This window comes from Excalfactoria chinensis, chromosome 1 (assembly GCF_039878825.1).
Source record: "Excalfactoria chinensis isolate bCotChi1 chromosome 1, bCotChi1.hap2, whole genome shotgun sequence".
Classification (NCBI taxonomy): Eukaryota; Metazoa; Chordata; class Aves; order Galliformes; family Phasianidae; genus Excalfactoria; species Excalfactoria chinensis.
Window position 1 is genome coordinate 52,686,519 of NC_092825.1, and position 16,632 is coordinate 52,703,150.

The 16,632-nt window shown below is 38.4% G+C and overlaps 2 protein-coding genes across 3 annotated transcripts in view; one reads left to right on the forward strand and one right to left on the reverse strand.

Annotated features, from left to right (window-relative positions):
* SYCP3 (synaptonemal complex protein 3) lies at positions 1-13,147 on the forward strand. The gene is made up of 10 exons (XM_072356120.1): positions 1-292; positions 444-471; positions 2,110-2,254; positions 3,798-3,873; positions 4,633-4,667; positions 6,048-6,165; positions 6,716-6,815; positions 7,993-8,091; positions 9,970-10,074; positions 10,218-13,147. Exons 1-10 carry the CDS (start codon positions 45-47, stop codon positions 10,269-10,271), a joined length of 1,008 nt encoding a protein of 335 aa, XP_072212221.1. The 5' UTR covers positions 1-44; the 3' UTR covers positions 10,272-13,147.
* CHPT1 (choline phosphotransferase 1) overlaps positions 10,087-16,632 on the reverse strand; it is an 18,512-nt gene continuing 11,966 nt past the window's right edge. The window contains exons 5-9 of one of the 2 annotated variants that reach the window (XM_072355896.1): positions 15,066-15,197; positions 14,475-14,633; positions 13,668-13,793; positions 13,177-13,287; positions 10,087-10,297 (exon numbers count right to left, since the gene is read on the reverse strand). In XM_072355896.1, the coding sequence (XP_072211997.1) occupies positions 10,253-10,297; positions 13,177-13,287; positions 13,668-13,793; positions 14,475-14,633; positions 15,066-15,197 (573 nt within the window). In that variant the 3' untranslated portion in view covers positions 10,087-10,252. The remainder of the gene's footprint in view (positions 10,298-13,176; positions 13,288-13,667; positions 13,794-14,474; positions 14,634-15,065; positions 15,198-16,632) is intronic. The other variant, XM_072355988.1, reaches the window with a different exon arrangement.

The following is a 16,632-nucleotide window of genomic DNA, read 5'->3' on the forward strand; positions in this document are numbered from 1 at the left end:
TTAGGGTTATATTCTGTGCTACCAGCACGTACTACGCTGAAAATATGTTGAGGCAGCCGGAAGCCACAGCTAACAACCAACAGCGGGCAATGGCGGCTGAGGTACAAACACGAGTGCACCGCCGCTCGCTGCACAGACATGCGCATGCGCCCTCCTGCCGCCTGCCGTTTTTCCCGCCTTTCTCTGGCGATCGGGGTAGGGGCTGGGCCGTGCTTAGGAGCGAGCAGGGCGAAGGAGGGCTGTGGGGCCGGGCCGGTTCGGTTCGGGTCCCTTCATTTCGGCCTGTTGGAGGGTGTGAGGCTGTGGTGGGCGCTGAGAGCGGGGAGGGAGCCGTCAGCGGGCTGAAGGGTGGTGGGTTGGGGCTGGGCACCCCCTGAGCCCTGGGGCTTTGAGTGGGAAGCGGCCTCACACGAGTGGGACTCACACATACTGCTTTATTTCAGATCTTTGCAGGCAGGGAGGAATAAGGAGGTGAGTGCCTCTTGAAAAATCGTTGTTAAATACTCGTCTGTGGCTTGGAAACGTTGGAATCTGCCAAAGCAAGGAGCTTTATCATGGTTATATGGGACTGCAACGTTGTTTTATTGCTTGTAGTGCTCTGTAGGCTGGTTTTTCAGTACAAAGGAAGATGCCTGTCTGCTGGGTGAAATGTGTGTGAGCTGCTGCCCTGCTTACATCGTGTTTTCAGCAGGTGCTGAAGTCGTCGAGGCTTGGGAGTTGTGCAGTGCCCCTGATTCTTCTTGTATCATAATTATCCTCAAATGGGAGAAATTGTGATCTTCCAATTAGCAACAAAAGGAGAAATGTTTATTTCAAGAAAATTTTAAGTTCAGAACATCTGGGGTTCATCAACCACCGAAGAAGCTGTGACATCCAAAAGTGTTTTTTACTTAACAGCTTAATGTGATTGTTTTCTACGTCCATGGGATGTGTGGCTTAAAAAGGAAGTGAAGTTTTCATAGCTGTGGGCAGCTAATTCAGTAAATAAATCTGGAATTGAGGTGTGTGCTACAGGTGTTACTGTTAGAGGAGCTCCCTGCCCTGGACATTCCAAAGATCTTTACTGGAGTTCTCAGTTTTGTATACAATTAATGTTCAGAACTATATTTCAGTGGCCTTTGAGAAACCTGTTGTTACATCTGGCTGTGTTGAGCTGCACTGAGAATGAGAAGTTTCTCCATTGCGAAAGCTTGGAAGACAGGGTAGTTTTCTGTTTGGTTTTTTGTTTGTTTTCTTTATTCTTCCCATCTTCTATGCAAACTGTGCTCGGTAGGATATTTAAAATTATACATCCCATAACATTGAATTTGAAATGCTTCGTGCCTCTTGCTATGAGATGAAGCAAAAAGAAGAAATAGTTCAGTGAGGTCATTGTATCCTGCTATTTTCTGCTGCATTTGTATATGATTTCAGTTATTGAAGTCCTAAGGAAAACATCTTATTTTGTCCTTCTTGCATTTAATGACAACAGATACACTTTTCTTTCTAAGTTGGCATTCTACTCCCTAAATCTTTCAGAAATAATACATAGAATATATAAAAATGAGAGTTACTAGAGAAAGTGTATGTGTAAAGCCCACATATGGAAGCTGCATCAGAAACACATAAAGAGACATAATGGCTGAAAACAAATAATCAGGCAGTGAATGTTGACTAAGGTTGTTAAGAATTGTGCATGTTTATTTATCTGCCCCGTAAGGAATGGGCTGTAGAGCCACACATTGTTTTTGAACGTTTGTAATCTCTGTTTTGTAGGATAGAATATCAGCGCAGCTCTTTGGGAAGGTGGTATCAAATCTGAAAAGATTATGGAATCTTAACAGGCAGGGAACTTACGAGCACTCTGTTCAGAGCATAATTCCTTGCTTTTCAGCCTAAGAAGTGTGATCCCACTATCCCTGCTATTTATTTATTTATTGTTTTACCCTACCCTTAAAAAACTTTGTCAAGGTTAATCCTGTGGATTACTTTAAAAGTGTGACTACTTGGATATCCATACAGGTGGAGATGATCAAGGGGGAGTACGTAACAGGTCAAGGTAAACACAAAAACAAATTTGCCTTCCAAATACTGTGGGAAAGGTTATGTTTTGATACTGTGCCTCAATAGGAAGAAAATTTCGTTATGGCACCGTCAGGAAGGAAGCATTCAGGAAAAGCTGGTAAAGCAGCACAGGAAGAGCAAGCCAGATCTGCCTATGACTTTCAGGAGGAAAGAAAAGACCTGAGTGGATCAGAGGAAGATATTAGAGAAGGTGCTTATCTGCTGATTATTGTGTTTTTTATTTTTTTTTCTTAAACAAGGTTTATAATGTTGACGAGCCTGAACAGATAGGAGAATATTATGGGTCAGTGAATGGTTGAACAAGCATGATTCCTAATGCTTGTGAGAGCTTCCTGGTGTGTGGTTTGGATTAGTAAGAGTACACAATAGAACAACTGAACTGAGCTGCTGTGTTTTAAACTTGTTGGTAATGTCCTTAATAAAGCTGGATGCTATTGCTAGGCTGAAGGGTCAGGCCAGAACAGAAAAGCTCTGCTTGCTAGTACAGAGAGCAGAGCTGGGTAGAGCTGGGGTCTCACATTGGCAAGGATAAGAATCTCAACAGAAGAAATGTGGTAAGAAAAGAGGTACAGACAGCTGAGAAAAATGAGTAAAAGTCAGCCAAGGGATTCTCATTCAAGTTTTGACGGATTGTAGCAAAGAGTGGATTTAAAATCTCATTTTTCAAATGATATTTTTTGGTCAAAGTTTGATTTAACTTCTGTATTCTGTCTTTGAGCAGCCGTCGCTGGGTTTTGTTTATCTTCCCCTCCCACCCCTTTTCCCCCTCATCCTATCTGTCTAAACAAAATCCATTTCTTCATTCCTGTAAGATAGTGAGATGTATGTGCGAATAATGAAAGTTCCGTCTTGAGCGTATTCCCTGTGAGGTTTGCTGTGCTGCTTTCTGTGAAATACCTGACAAGTCTGGTCAGTGTGTCTTAAGCTTCAAATAGCAGCGGCCATCCGGTTTGTATTAGCTAGTGTGTGGGTCAGTGTACATTTCTACAACCTCTTCAATGAGCGGGTTTGCAAAACTTGGAATTGGGAAGAATCTTTTTTGGTCTTTGTTTGTTTAGTCTGCCAGACTGATTTCTCTGAGAAGAGCTGAGCAGCTTTACAACATACATAGATGTCTTGTTTTCAAGATAGCTTGTATGGCTCTGTGTACTCATACTCACTGTTTCAAAACAATCCACATTTCTAGGTATTCTTTAATAATTCTGGGTACCCCGTGTTTTTTTGTCCTGAATTAGGTATAATCTTCCTAGATCTTTTCCCCTGCCTTTGGTAACAGAAATCTGACAGCCATGGATTCGTTATTATATTGAGAGAACAAAGAGATCTCTGTGGTTTTGCTTCCTTAAAAGTCAAGAGTACGCAATTTCAGTACTTAGGGTTAAGTGAGATTCTTATGTGGTTTTTTTGTTTTGTTGTTTTTCCCCTTGTTTTTTAAGAGTAGCTTTCTGATAATTGTTACATTGTGAAGCTGAAAGTAGTTGTGTAGCAGTGGATGGAGGAACTCTAATTAGAGACCAGCACTGAGGAACTCAGGGCAGAGCCAGCTCAAATCCAGCCATGTGGGGTCCATCTGTCAGTTCTTTACAGTCAGATTTTAGGAGCTACATGTGTTATAGATGGGATGGATGTTCAAAGAAGTGACCTTATGGAAAAGTAATTAAACTTCCAGGAATTCAAATGGCCCCACAAAATATGCAGTATTTTTGTCAATCTTTTTTGGAATTTACATTAAGGCGAAACACCAGTAATGGACAAGCATGGCAAGAAAAGACCTATGGTGACTACTCATGTGGTTCCAGATGATGTGGGGTAAGGTTTAGAATATATTTTTATAACGGTGATTTTTTTTTCTTTTAATTCTTTATCATATTTTTGCCCTCTGATCTTAGTTGCTTGGAGATTTTAACGGTATTGAAAATATTGAAAGTGATCTGAGAAATGAAATTCAGAATGTATTGGCCAAATAACTATAATGCAAAGTAATGTGTTGCAAAAGTTTTTCTTGAGATGAAGGCTGTTGAATTGAAATTTTTGCTTTCTCCTCCCCGGAAAAGTGCGGTATCCTTTGGAAAAATTGAGATGGAAAAAAAAAGAAAACTATCAGAACACAGTAAATATTTTCTGTCAGTTGTCATATCACTGCGTTATGCACCAGTGACAGCATCTTAAGTGCTATAAAAACAATCTGGAAATCATTTATCTTGGATGGTTTATGTGGCATTGTTTTCTTTTTAATTTCAGTTATGTTAACTTTAAAGAAATTGTTGTTTGATGCTCTGCATACCTTTTTCTGTGGGTATGAGGGGGGGGTGATTAATGTTATTTGCCACCCTCTCACACTCGGGACCCTTTAAATGCCTAATGCCACTGCTGATAGATTGTACTAACTTTCTCACCAAGAAACTAGTTTAAAAAGATCTTATGCAGGAGGGGAAGGAGAAATAAGTCTTAGCTTGTGCACCAGTAGCAACTCTATCACTGCTTACAAGTAACAGGCATGCAATAAAATTAGTTTCAGGCATTAATCAAAAGTCAGAAAATACTCAAAAATCATAAACTGTTTTGTAGGGGTGAAGTACAGAATATGCTGGAAAGATTTGGAGGTAAGTACACTCACGTTCTGACAAATTGAAAGGTAATTCATGCTAAAGTTGCAGAATTGGCAATAATTCATTACTGTAAAATAGCTTTTTGAGATGTGAATAAAATGGATGGTGTTCGTAGCATTGGCTGCACCAGTTTGCAGGTGAGAACTAACATGTGATGTATGTAGAGCAGATGGATAGAAGGGCACAACTGCAGATAAAAAAAGTATAGGTCTAGACTCCATTATAAAGGAAAAAGGCAAAGATGCATGAGAACTTTTCATGATCAGTTCCCACTTCAAGGAGTGGTTGAGAGGCAGCAATTATATCACAGAGAGAATGTACAATGTGAATTAAAAATCCATTGCCCTTATTCCATTTTTTGTTGTAAGAAAGCAGTGATTGCAGAACTGGAGTGAGGAAATTAAGGGAATCTAAGCATGAAGCACCTGAATAGAAAAAGTAATTCAGATTCAAGATAAGGAACAACTGTAGATTGTAGCTGTGATAAAACGGTGCTGGAGAGGTAGCAGTCTGTACTCTGCAGCTGCAGAAATCTAGAGACCTGGGAATCTGTAGAAATGAGAATTTCAGCAGTCAGGGAGGAGAGTAAGAAGTTTCTAGCACAGTCAAAGAATGAGGGTAAGTAATACTGGTCACATAGTGAGGAGGGATTTGTTTGTGTTGCCTATTGTGGATATAATTAAGTCATAATAAAAAGAAATCCTGTATGGCTTTACTTGTAGCAGGGGCAGATGCCTCAGCAAATTAGAGAATGTTTTTTGAAGGCTACTGTAGGAAGGAAAAGTAATTGCTTTAAATATTAACCTTAAGCTATCTGTGATGTGTTCCTTAGATCTTCAAACGTAAATTAAAATGAAATGAACATATTAACTTACATTAACCTGAATACTTATTAAAAAATACTTAACGTGAGTCTGTCTGATGTATAAGTAGTAGTTTGTTGTTCATTCAGCGTGTTGATGTATTTCTGAAAACTAGGCAGTTTGCTTGGATATTACTCTTAGAATATTTGAGCCAGTGTTCTTTCTCGAGGAAAAACAAATCTAAAAAGCATTGGCCTAGCTAAATTAGTGGAAGGCCTGGAACTGCTAAGCTAATTGTGTAGTGAAATAAATGAGGAAGAGGGGCAATGTCCAGTTGCTGCTTCAGAGGCATAAGGTAGGGACTATCGGGGGGGGGAATAGGGAGGCAGCTCTCATACCAGTGCCAGTCGTAGGTGGAGAAGATTCCTAATGCAGCAGACGCGTGAGCTTCTTTCTGTTCGAACACACCTTGTTGCTTTTCCAAAGCATACGGTCATCCATCAGCAGCATCTTTAATAAAATGTGCTGTGTGTCCAGGTGTGCTTAACTTCTAACTATTCTTTGATTCTAGCTGACATTAACAAAGCTCTCTTAGCCAAGAGGAAAAGGTTAGAAATGTATACAAAAGCCTCACTCAAAACCAGTAACCAGAAGATTGAACATGTTTGGAAGACACAGCAGGAGCAGAGGTAACATTTACCCTTGGTTTTGAGACCTGGGATGTCTTGATGCTATAAGCAGAGCAAATTGGAAAAATGAGATGCAAAAACTGCCAAGACTTGCAGCAATCTTTTTGGTTTTATCTATTTGAAATCTGTGTTAGCTGTACGTTGTTTACATAGAGAGACTACAGTATAACGAACTAAAGAAAGAGCTGATGAGTTTTTCATTATAAGCTTATTAATGCCAAGATCTGTAATTTGCTTAAAACAGTAAATCTGTACAATGCTGACAGTTCTGCTAAGAAAAAGTTGTTGGTTTGTTTTGGTTGGTTTGTTTTAATCTGCGTTTCATCTATCAGTGCTGTCTCACTATATAAGTACTTATATGTTTGTGTTCCTTATTTATTTTTTCTAAAGCACGATGTTCAGTTAGGAACTGATTCAAAATAGCTTCCTTTTGTTGGTTTGTTTTTTTTTTTTAGTTCATGCTAGCTCCTATTCCATGCATGTAGAACCTTACCTTTCCTTGTCATTCTACAGAGCATTTGTAATACTTACAGCCAATGTCTGTTTATAGGCAGAAGCTCAATCATGAGTTCTCCCAGCAGTTCCTGACTGTATTTCAGCAGTGGGATGCAGATGTGCAGAAAGCAGAGGAGCAAGAAGAAAAACTAGCGGTGCGTTTCCAGCATGGGATGTGTTTCATAGCGTATTATTCACAGGGAGACTCCCAATGCCACAGTTTCAAGCACAACAAGACAGGGACTCCCCTTCCTCCCCTTTCATGGAGAAGGAAAAAAAAATGACCCAGTTGAGATAAGGAGAGATAACAAATTTACTACCAATGGTAAAAGAATGTAAGATGATGATAAGAAGGAGAGTTATAATTAATGTCTCAAATGGGAGAGAAAGGAAGGCTATGACTGTGCTGCTGCTCACTGCACTGGAACTAGGAAGCTGTGTCACCCCCATCAGCCAGAATTGTAGGTCATGTAGAGGCCCTTGGGAAGTGCAGTACACATTCCTCTCAGAGAATCAGAACTCACGTGAGACTGACAGAGATTATGAGACTAGGAAACGTGCCTCTATACCCAACAGCCTGGCACATGATGCCATGATATGGAATACTGATATAACCGGGACACCCAAACATGTAGAAATGCAAAAATACTTAACATAGTTCAGACAAACACATAACTTCAGAATTTCATTCAGCTTTGGTGGACCTCAATGAATGTTCAAATTTGAGGATATATTTCCAAAAGAAGAAAAGCGCAGTACTTTATTGCAAGTTTATGAATGGGAATAAATGAAGCCCTAGGCCAACGCATGGCTTGAGAAGAGCTGAGGTGATTTCAGAGAAGAAACTGATGTGCTGATTCTGAGCATGCAGAGATGTTGCATGGGAAGAACAAAGGAGTACAGGAAAGTGTATCTAAGCATGCATTGCTTAAAAATATGGCTCCATGCAATAAATCTGAGAATTCCATGATTAAAGGAGACAGTGGAATGTAATCGCATGCTATTGGTGAATCTGTACTCCTGCTATGTTTGCAAGTTCAGCACATCTCCCTGGAACACTCAAATACTGCTCTGGCCAGCTATTCTCATAGGATGCCACAGATTTCAGTTTGGAAAGGTCTGCAGGTCACGAGTCAGGGCTTAATCCAATCTTTAGTCCTTTTATTAATAAAAACAAGGGTAACTCTCCAGGCAAGGATCTCAGTTCTATGACCCAGGCTGTCAGTGAAGGTAGAACCTCTTCATTCTGATAAAATGATAACCAGTGTTGCTGTCTTAAGTACTTTTGGTCAACTAATAGCATTATTATTTTTCTTTTTGCTTCTGCTTCAGAACATGTTCCGTCAGCAACAAAAAGTTTTTCAACAGGCAAGAATAGTTCAAAGTCAGAGACTGAAAACTATTAAGCAACTATATGAGCAATTCTTAAAGGTACAGTACATTTTCATTTTAGAAAGCAGCTGATCTGTATCACATCACTTAGGAAAACTGTAGTAATCCAGCCTTTGTGTTATACAGAAATTTAAGGTTTGCTTAAGGAGGACAGCAGCTTGGCATGAATATTCATGCTAACTAGTAGCGTTTCCTAATTTGTTTAAAAATGAGTTGTTCTTTCTAAATACACATACACACTGTGCCTGTATACAAATGCTTTAATTAAATGTGTTCTTGCAGGGGTCTGATTGGCTTTCCTGTTTCAAATATTTAACTGTAACCCTCAGAGCATGCTTTCTAAACCAAACTCAAGTTTTCTACCAGTTTAAACTTTATATAGATTAGTCACATCAACAGGACTTTGCCTCAGCTGTCCCTCAGGTTTTTTGTGTGTGTTAAGAAAAAGTGAAAATCAGCCATCTGATAACATTTTATGCTGTAATTTACTACTACTATTACTGTCGGCACATGCATTCAATGCATCCCTGTGAGAATTCGATGTCAGTTTGTTTTTTTTTTTATCACGAACCTCTCTAGGTTCTGCTGCTTATTGCCAGGAAAATGCCCCAAAACGAGTTATCATTCTTTTAAAATTATGTAATTATTGCTTTGCTCTTTTTTTCCTCTTTGCTTCCTAACCAACGCTGATTTGAAAGGGTAAATATTTAGAAAGGTAAATATTTAGAAGCTAACTTGAAGAATCTGACAGATAACAGCTTATGGTTAAAACAGGTCCTGCAGGATTGTTTCTGCTCAGTCCTGTTTAACTTTCCTGTTGATTTATGAATAGCTTTTGTATTTGCTAGCAGTCCCTATAAGTACAATTTTTGGACACTGCTTACATAGCGCACTGTATTTTAAACACAAGAAGTAAAGATCAACCTGTTTTTAAAAAGTGGCTGACATGCAAGAGAGCAAATAAATATTACTCTAAGTTTGGTTTGTAATGAAAAAGACAGTTGCTGGAAGTCACCTGGTCTAACCAGTAGCTAATCTAACAAGACTACTTAAAGAGTCTTTTGATTATCTCCAAGGATGGTGACTCCAGAGATCCTCTAGACAACCTGTTCCATTGCTCAGTCACCCAGTCAGTGAAGAGGCCTCTCCTGATGTTGAGAGGGAAGAGTGCCAGCCTATGGCCTCTCGTCCTGTCTCTGGATGCCACTGAAAAAAGCCTGACTCTATCTTCACTATCCTTCCAGATAGTGTCCTGTAATGTAAACTTCAACTACAGAAATCTTAATAAACAATAACCTTTTTAAAAGGTCAATACATCTTCGTCAAAGATTTTTTTTAAAAAAAAAAAAAAGGTGTATTTTTTTCCCCCAGAGAAGATCAAAAGGTAAAAGTCACACCTGAAATAAGCTTAACTTTAAAGTACAGGTCAAGGAAAATGCAGCTATGCACATGCAGTTATGCAAACTATCTGAGCAAAAGGGGATAACCAGTGAACCTTACCTTAGTTTTTATTCAGAGTGAAGTAAGCAAAGAGGAGAAGATGTTAACACTTTCTGTACTTGCTGCTTCAGGTCTCCAAGGTTGTCATGATATTAAACTGTACCACCCCTATATTACGTGACAGATATGTCTAGACCTGTAGAATTCTTATCTGTATTGAAATGCGGGATAGTAGCTTACACCTGGCAGATACTGAGTGGAAAGGACTATTTTCATCACAGGGTTTGTATTGTTGTTTAAACAGCAGTGTAGATTGGAGTCCTATACAGTTTCTTTTTCAAGTTGATGACAGAATTCATCTGTAATTATCAGTGAGCGCTACTGCTATAAAAATCAAACTGTAATATGAATTGTCTGTTTTTAAATTAAAACTTTTGATATTGAGCAGTTCTGAATTAAGGTTATCCTTAACTCCAGAGCATGGAAGAGCTAGAGAAAAACAATGAAAGTCTTCTAGCTGGCGCACAAAATGAACTTCGCAAGGAAATGGCTATGCTACAGAAGAAGATTATGATGGACACTGTAAGTATCAGTCGTTAGAAAGATCTTTGTTGAATACAAAAATAGAACATTCCATAAGGAAGTCATTAGACATTCATTTAATTAGATTAAGGAATCATATTGGTTTGGCATCTGTTCAGAATTATCTCCTTTTCTCGTAACAGCAACAGCAGGAGATGGCAACTGTTCGCAAGTCTCTTCAGTCCATGTTATTCTGATGGCTCAATGGAGAAACAACTTGTACCTAAGTAACACGATACAAGTATAGGCGTTAGCCATAAAGAAGTTATCTTACGATTTAAGTGTTTTAAAGTTCCTAATAAATACTTCAATGCATTGTTCTAATGTTCTAATCTTGTGTCTGATAATGTTGTAAAAAGGTATATTAGTAAATTTGTTACTAAGGGGAACAAACCCCAAACCAATTGTGGTCTGTCCAAATAATATTCACTTCAATTAGCAGTGGACTGTTTGATTGTTTCACTTTTTATAATGCTCAATTGAAACAATAGAATTAATGAAAAAAAAAAACAAAAAACACTGAGGTTTTGCATAGTAACTTAACAAATCTGGGTACACTGCAAATAGAAGCCTTTTACAAAAGCCACAGCTTCAAGACTTCTGTAGTTTCAACGTATAGATTATGAAAAGTGGTTTAATGATGTATATTATGGTAAATGAAACATGAGGCCTTCTGTCAGGCTAGTCATCGTGATTTCTTTTTACCAATAAGAGATGTGTCAACTGCTGTAACTTGTCCAAAAAGCAGGTTTCTTTAATTGACCAATGAGCTTAGTACCACAGCTTTACAGCACATCTGCTCAAGTAAGCATAACTGAATATTACTGCACACATTTTGGGTTTATACATTTTTGTACACCTCTTCTGTGGTAACCTAGCTCACTTACTTGAAACGGAATATTTGTGCAGTTTCAAATGACTAGCAGTTCAGGGAGGTCTGTTTGAAGAATAAAGCATTTTTCATTTACACACCTCATTACAGCCAATGAATATGAATTAAAACCCAGCCTAGCTTGTACGTAGTTTGTTTTTACAGAAAGCCATTATCCTTGAACAACCACTTTTACGAATTAGGTAGTTTCTAAAATACACGTTAGGTTTCATATACTAGTAGATAACACAAAAACCACCCACACAAGCGGATCTGATTACTTTAAAACAATGTATTTCAAAACCAGACCGTACAACTTCTTATCTGCAGTTTACTAAGATTTTTAGTTCAGAGCCAAGACATCTGATGACTGCTCATCAGTGCCAGAAGCCAGATTAACGATAGCTAATTTACAGAAAATTCAGTTTGTAGGTTGCAACTGAAACTGAGCAAGTAGCCTCTATGGAGATGTCTTGTTTTGTGTCAGATGGCACTCGGGAACAGAGCAAACACAGAAATTACATTGCTAGAATGATGCATGAGGTAGTATGGGTCCGTGGCGAGTATCAGATAACTAGCAATGCTAACTTTAACTGTGGTGTTCAGTCCTGCCCTTTAAGGATAAGAAGATGATGCTGTGCAGTACAGTTAACAGTTTTTGCTTCCACTGTTCTGTACTGGGTTATTTGTTGCCATCAACTCTTGTTTCTGGCTTTCCAACTGACTTCTGCACTCGTTTCCTACCATTTCCTTACCTGTAGCATAGCTTTATGTATACCTAGTACTATACTACTTTTTGAGGTCTCAGGGGAACATGATGCACAGTATTTTCTGTCCCCCGCTTTTTAAGGTCCTTGAATATCTCAGGTAGGCTTTCTGAATTCAGCAGCTAAGAAGCTGCAGTGCACTGTTTTTGAAACAAATAATAGCATTCTTTATTGTACAATTCAGTAACATCGTTATGAACTTAAAGCTCAGCTACATGGCAGCAAGTAAAAGTGACAACATGTACATTCAGCAGCTTCTCACAAAAACAATATTAATGCATTACCTCTTTAAAGGAGCTTGAGCTTATTTTGGTTTTGTGTATGCAAGTTGTGATTTGCTATACAGACAATAAGCTACTTGAATTCACCTTTTCACTAATGAAAAGAAAAAAGGCTGATATTAGGACTGACCTTCTCTATTTTGTAGAGTTTTACTAAACACTAGGTTCTAGTTCCTTACAGTTTTGTCTGGATAAAGTACAGCAAGATAAATTAGATTACAATGGAAATAAATACAGCAATTGTAAGCATACTTCAGAGGGGATTAGTTACACACAGGTAGGTTGCACTGTCATATTTGGGTGTGTTGCATTGTCACAGTCTAACAGACACTGAAGTTCAAGGAACTTGGTCATTCAACTTAAACAGTTTCACAGAAAAAAATTAGGTAGGTGAAGCTACAGTCCTCCAGTACCAAGCTGCCTACAGCCTAGATAATGGGTACAAGGAGGCAAACCTTATTATAATAAGAAACCAGAAACTGCCCTTAAAAAAAACCAACCTCTGAGCTACAACTGTGCTTAGTAACAGTAAGTTAGATACTAGAGAATGCAGGAATCCTAAAGGCACTGACAACAGTATTTTGAAATAGAGAACAAGAAAATTTTCCTCTGTTTCCTTCACCTTACTGGTGCAGTATCCTGTTCTTTAAAAGCATCAAAGCAGATTAGTAGTTTGACCTCACCAATCCCTCATTTTTACCAGTCTCGATAGTGCTGTACTGTATCCATTGTGACCTCTGACTATCGCTTCACAGCAGAATACTTCAGAAACTAATGTTAGAAAATCAGTCGCTTCCTTTAGGAAAAAATAAAGCCTCTCTTAAACTCTGATTTGTAGCACCTTGGTTTGCAGTTTACAGTCTGAGACCAAAAATACAAAATTAAGGGTACTTAACAAGAGATAACAAAAAGTTTCAAATGCAAGTTAGGTTATGAAGTAACAGCTATAGTGTCTAGAACACAGAGATAGACCCTGTTTCAAAACCATTAATCACAATAGAATCTGCGTGACTTTGTATTCAGTAACTCTAGCATCTGGTAATTTCTGGGATAGCATGAGCTGTTTTCTCATGAAACTACTGAAAAGTTTAATCTGTTTTCCCAGAGTGGCTGCTTCATTCAGCATTCTGCTAACTGTTTATTTCCTCCTTGACCTATTTAATCAGTCATTATGGTTCTGAACCTGTTCAGGAGCTTGATGAGATGAAATTCGGAAGACATGTATATGAAGATGAGCAGCAATCTGTAGGCATACACCAGTGGCATATCTCAGCATATCAAACAAGGATATGAACTTAAAAAGAACAAAACAGAACAGGTTAAAAACATATTTCACAAAATCGTCCCTGCTATAAATTCAGCTTTAATCAAAATATATCAAATTTTATCAAGTTTGATATATGTTGCGTAGTTTGTAGTTAGAGTAACTTTAAACAAACCACCTGAGTTAAAGCAGAATTAGAAAAAGAGATCCATAATTTCACTTTCAGATCTCTGTTCTAATGAAAGAAAGCCAGTTAGCTCCCAAAACATGTTCATGCAGTATCCTGGCACTCCTTTCACAATGACAGGTGAAACTGAGCAAATCTCAAATGGCAGAGTGGAATGACAGAGGCAGTTCTCAATCCATTCCTTTATATGTACCGCATCAAAAGTATAAAGCAGAATGCTTACCAATGCTATCCACAGAACAATGTATTCATCAATGAAACTATTGAAGTACTGGTCCAAAAAGAGAAGTCCCGGTCCAATAAATGCAGTGTCTTGAAGACTGATTTCACTTTTTGTCATGTGAGCCACCTGTGTAAAAAACAAAAGCACAAAAGCACAGAAGGCACTACTGTGAGATCACTGTAACTACCACGAAGCCTCCACCTTTAGGAGAAAGAACAGTGTCTTTACCCTTCACCAGCGTCTTTGAAGGGCCCTATGGAAAGCAATCAGCTGGCAGGTCAAAAGCCTGCTGATCTCTCACAGTTTCTCTCTCATGGGCTAAGTAACCTCTCTGCAGGTTGCTCAATCAATATACAGCACTTGAATCAGTGATATCAGCTATTTGAATCATCAAGTCCTGCTTTTTTGACTGTTATATAGGAAATATAACACATGACCTTCTGTGCCCTTTTTAGTTACATCCATCTATCCCAGTGTACTTCAGCAATTAGCAAGGCTCAAGGGACTGCATTTCCAATGTTCAAGTCAGCGCGTAAATTAAGGCTTAGTTCTAGGAGTAAGCTCAGCAAAACAGAAAGTTCTAACCAATAAATTGAACAGGTTTATTTTGTATTGTTTTTTTTCTTTTCCCTGCATCAGTGTCATACTTAATTTCTGTAGGAGACCGAACCTGTGTCAGTGTGTTGGTCATAATATAATGTGGTAGCAAAGCAAAACTGGAAAACTTGCGCTGTGCTTACTGCTCCAGAATGCATCTGTTAAGCCAACAACTGGTTTGTGTTTAGGGCTGAAAAGAAGATTCCTTACCACTAACTTCTGTGAGATTTTAGCATTCACGAATCCAAATGTCAAGACATACAGGCACGGGTGTTTTTCAAACAGCTGAATTGTAGATTTTTTGTAGATCACAGTGGCCAGTGTGACAAGTAGCCCAATGTGGACACCTGGTGAAAGAACACTTGTTCCCTGAAATACAGAGGGAGAGAAAACTCTTCTTTGGCTTCAATCACACGGCAAGATCAATATTTTATATATGTATTACAACACAACACCCACTGAATGAAAGCAATTAGAGCTGTCTAAATCTCAGGGAAAGTCCATTCACGTTATGCTAACGCTACTAGTATCCTTTATTATAGCCTTTAATGAACTTTGAAAGAAAAATCACAGCTGGTTCCTGTGACATTAGGAATCCAGTGACAGCTATGGAGAAGACGGGTAAATAAGTCTTTGCTGTGACCACCCAACACTCTCAGACTAACAGATATATTTGAAGTGTGAAATCCATATGCTTGTCTGCTTAAACGCTTAAAGAGACAAAACTCTTGATTACCTGAAGACTAATAAATTACAAATGGAAACTATTCAAGCCCTATTCAGAATGTTAAAGCAACTTACTGCTATTGTAGATCCATTTTTTCCAACCCCTCCACCAAAGATGACGCGGAAGTAATTGAAACATGAAACTGCTGTTCCACACAGTATGCCAACAACTGCAAAGAACTTCAGTTCTAGGCCTATCAAATGCACCTTAGTGGAAAAACCAAGGGAAAGATATTAAAGGTCACAGATAGATATCAGCTTTATTTTTGCCCCCCCAAGAGGTGACTGATTAAAAACAACAACACTTCTGACCCCTTACTAAGGAACTGTTTTACCTGCATTACTGTCTTGCTGAGAATAAGCTCAGGAGGACAGTATGCTTGGACTTTATTTCCTTATTATGAAGGCATCACATTTCTTTTAGGCATAATTACTCAAAAGTCAAATTCAAACAAATTCTGGCCTTGACGTTGAGCTAGATTTTATTGCGTGTGCTTATAATGTTCTTCAGGTGGTTTTTTTAATGCCATAAGCCAAAGCTTGCCACAGACTTGCTCCACTAAGACATGGGAAGGGCAGGAAGGACAGTTCCTTCCCTCTCAGTGGGTACCACAATTCTGAACCACAGGAAACACAAACGCCATCTGCCTGCTTTGTGTTTTAATACACGTTCTTTGTATGCTGTATCTTTGCACTTAGAATCGTCTCTGGATGAAAACTGGTGTTAAACAGTTACCTTTCAGAATCAATTGCAGTTTCAAGGAAACTTCCAAAGGCAGCAGAGGATTTAAAAAAAAAAAAGAAGAAGCAGCAATAAATTGAAACCATTGACTGTATTTTTTTAATATAGATTGTTTCGAGATAGATACAGCATAACTGTCACAGATTTTAATGTTGAAGAAAAAGCAATCGTAATTCATTAGTATATAAAGTTGCTTCCCAGTAACTCTGTGTGAAAATAGAGCAAAAGCACCTTGCAGAAAACAAAGCTCAGCTAAACATTTCCTAACTGTTGAGTAAATTGGTAGACCAATTGGAATTGCTTGGTGCTTTATCTTTAGATTGATTTGCATAGGTTATCAATACTGTGGAATAGTCTCAGGCCTTCCACGTCCTACGACCAACAGAACTACATTTCTAAGATAACAGAAAGGATGAAGAGCTTGTTCTGATGTACTTTTGTTGCACGCTGAAGTGAATAGTGAAAGATGGACCGAAAGCCAGAGATAGGCAAACAAACACTTTTGGACAGAAAAGAATTCTATAAATACAGTGATTGATGTTTAAAGCCAGCTCTGACATAACCATTAAAAATCAGCATATCTCCACTGACACATCAATCTGGCTTTTCTGCAATAACATAGATCTGTTAAAGTAGTTAACCTCTCCATTTTAAAATAAAGCATCCTATAAATCATTTAATTGAACAGAAATGCCAGAAAATCTTGCAGTAAAGTACACCAAAGTAACAAAAAGTGTGTTAAAGCTTCACTATGAGCAGAGTATCAGTGACAGATCATTAGTTTGCATACATGGCAGATGGAGTCTATTTTCCTCTACGTAGCTTTAAATTTGTGCACAGCGAATCACACCATTATATCTAAGTTTAACTACAACATAAATATAACCCATAGTTGTACAG

Bases quoted from the DNA above. Each gene is read 5' to 3' on its own strand.
- SYCP3 (XM_072356120.1), top strand. From the start codon at position 45: ATGTTGAGGCAGCCGGAAGCCACAGCTAACAACCAACAGCGGGCAATG. The intron at 3,874-4,632 runs GTAAGGTTTAGA...ACTGTTTTGTAG, and splicing joins GTGGTTCCAGATGATGTGGG to GGGTGAAGTACAGAATATGC. The intron at 6,816-7,992 runs GTGCGTTTCCAG...CTTCTGCTTCAG, and splicing joins AGCAAGAAGAAAAACTAGCG to AACATGTTCCGTCAGCAACA.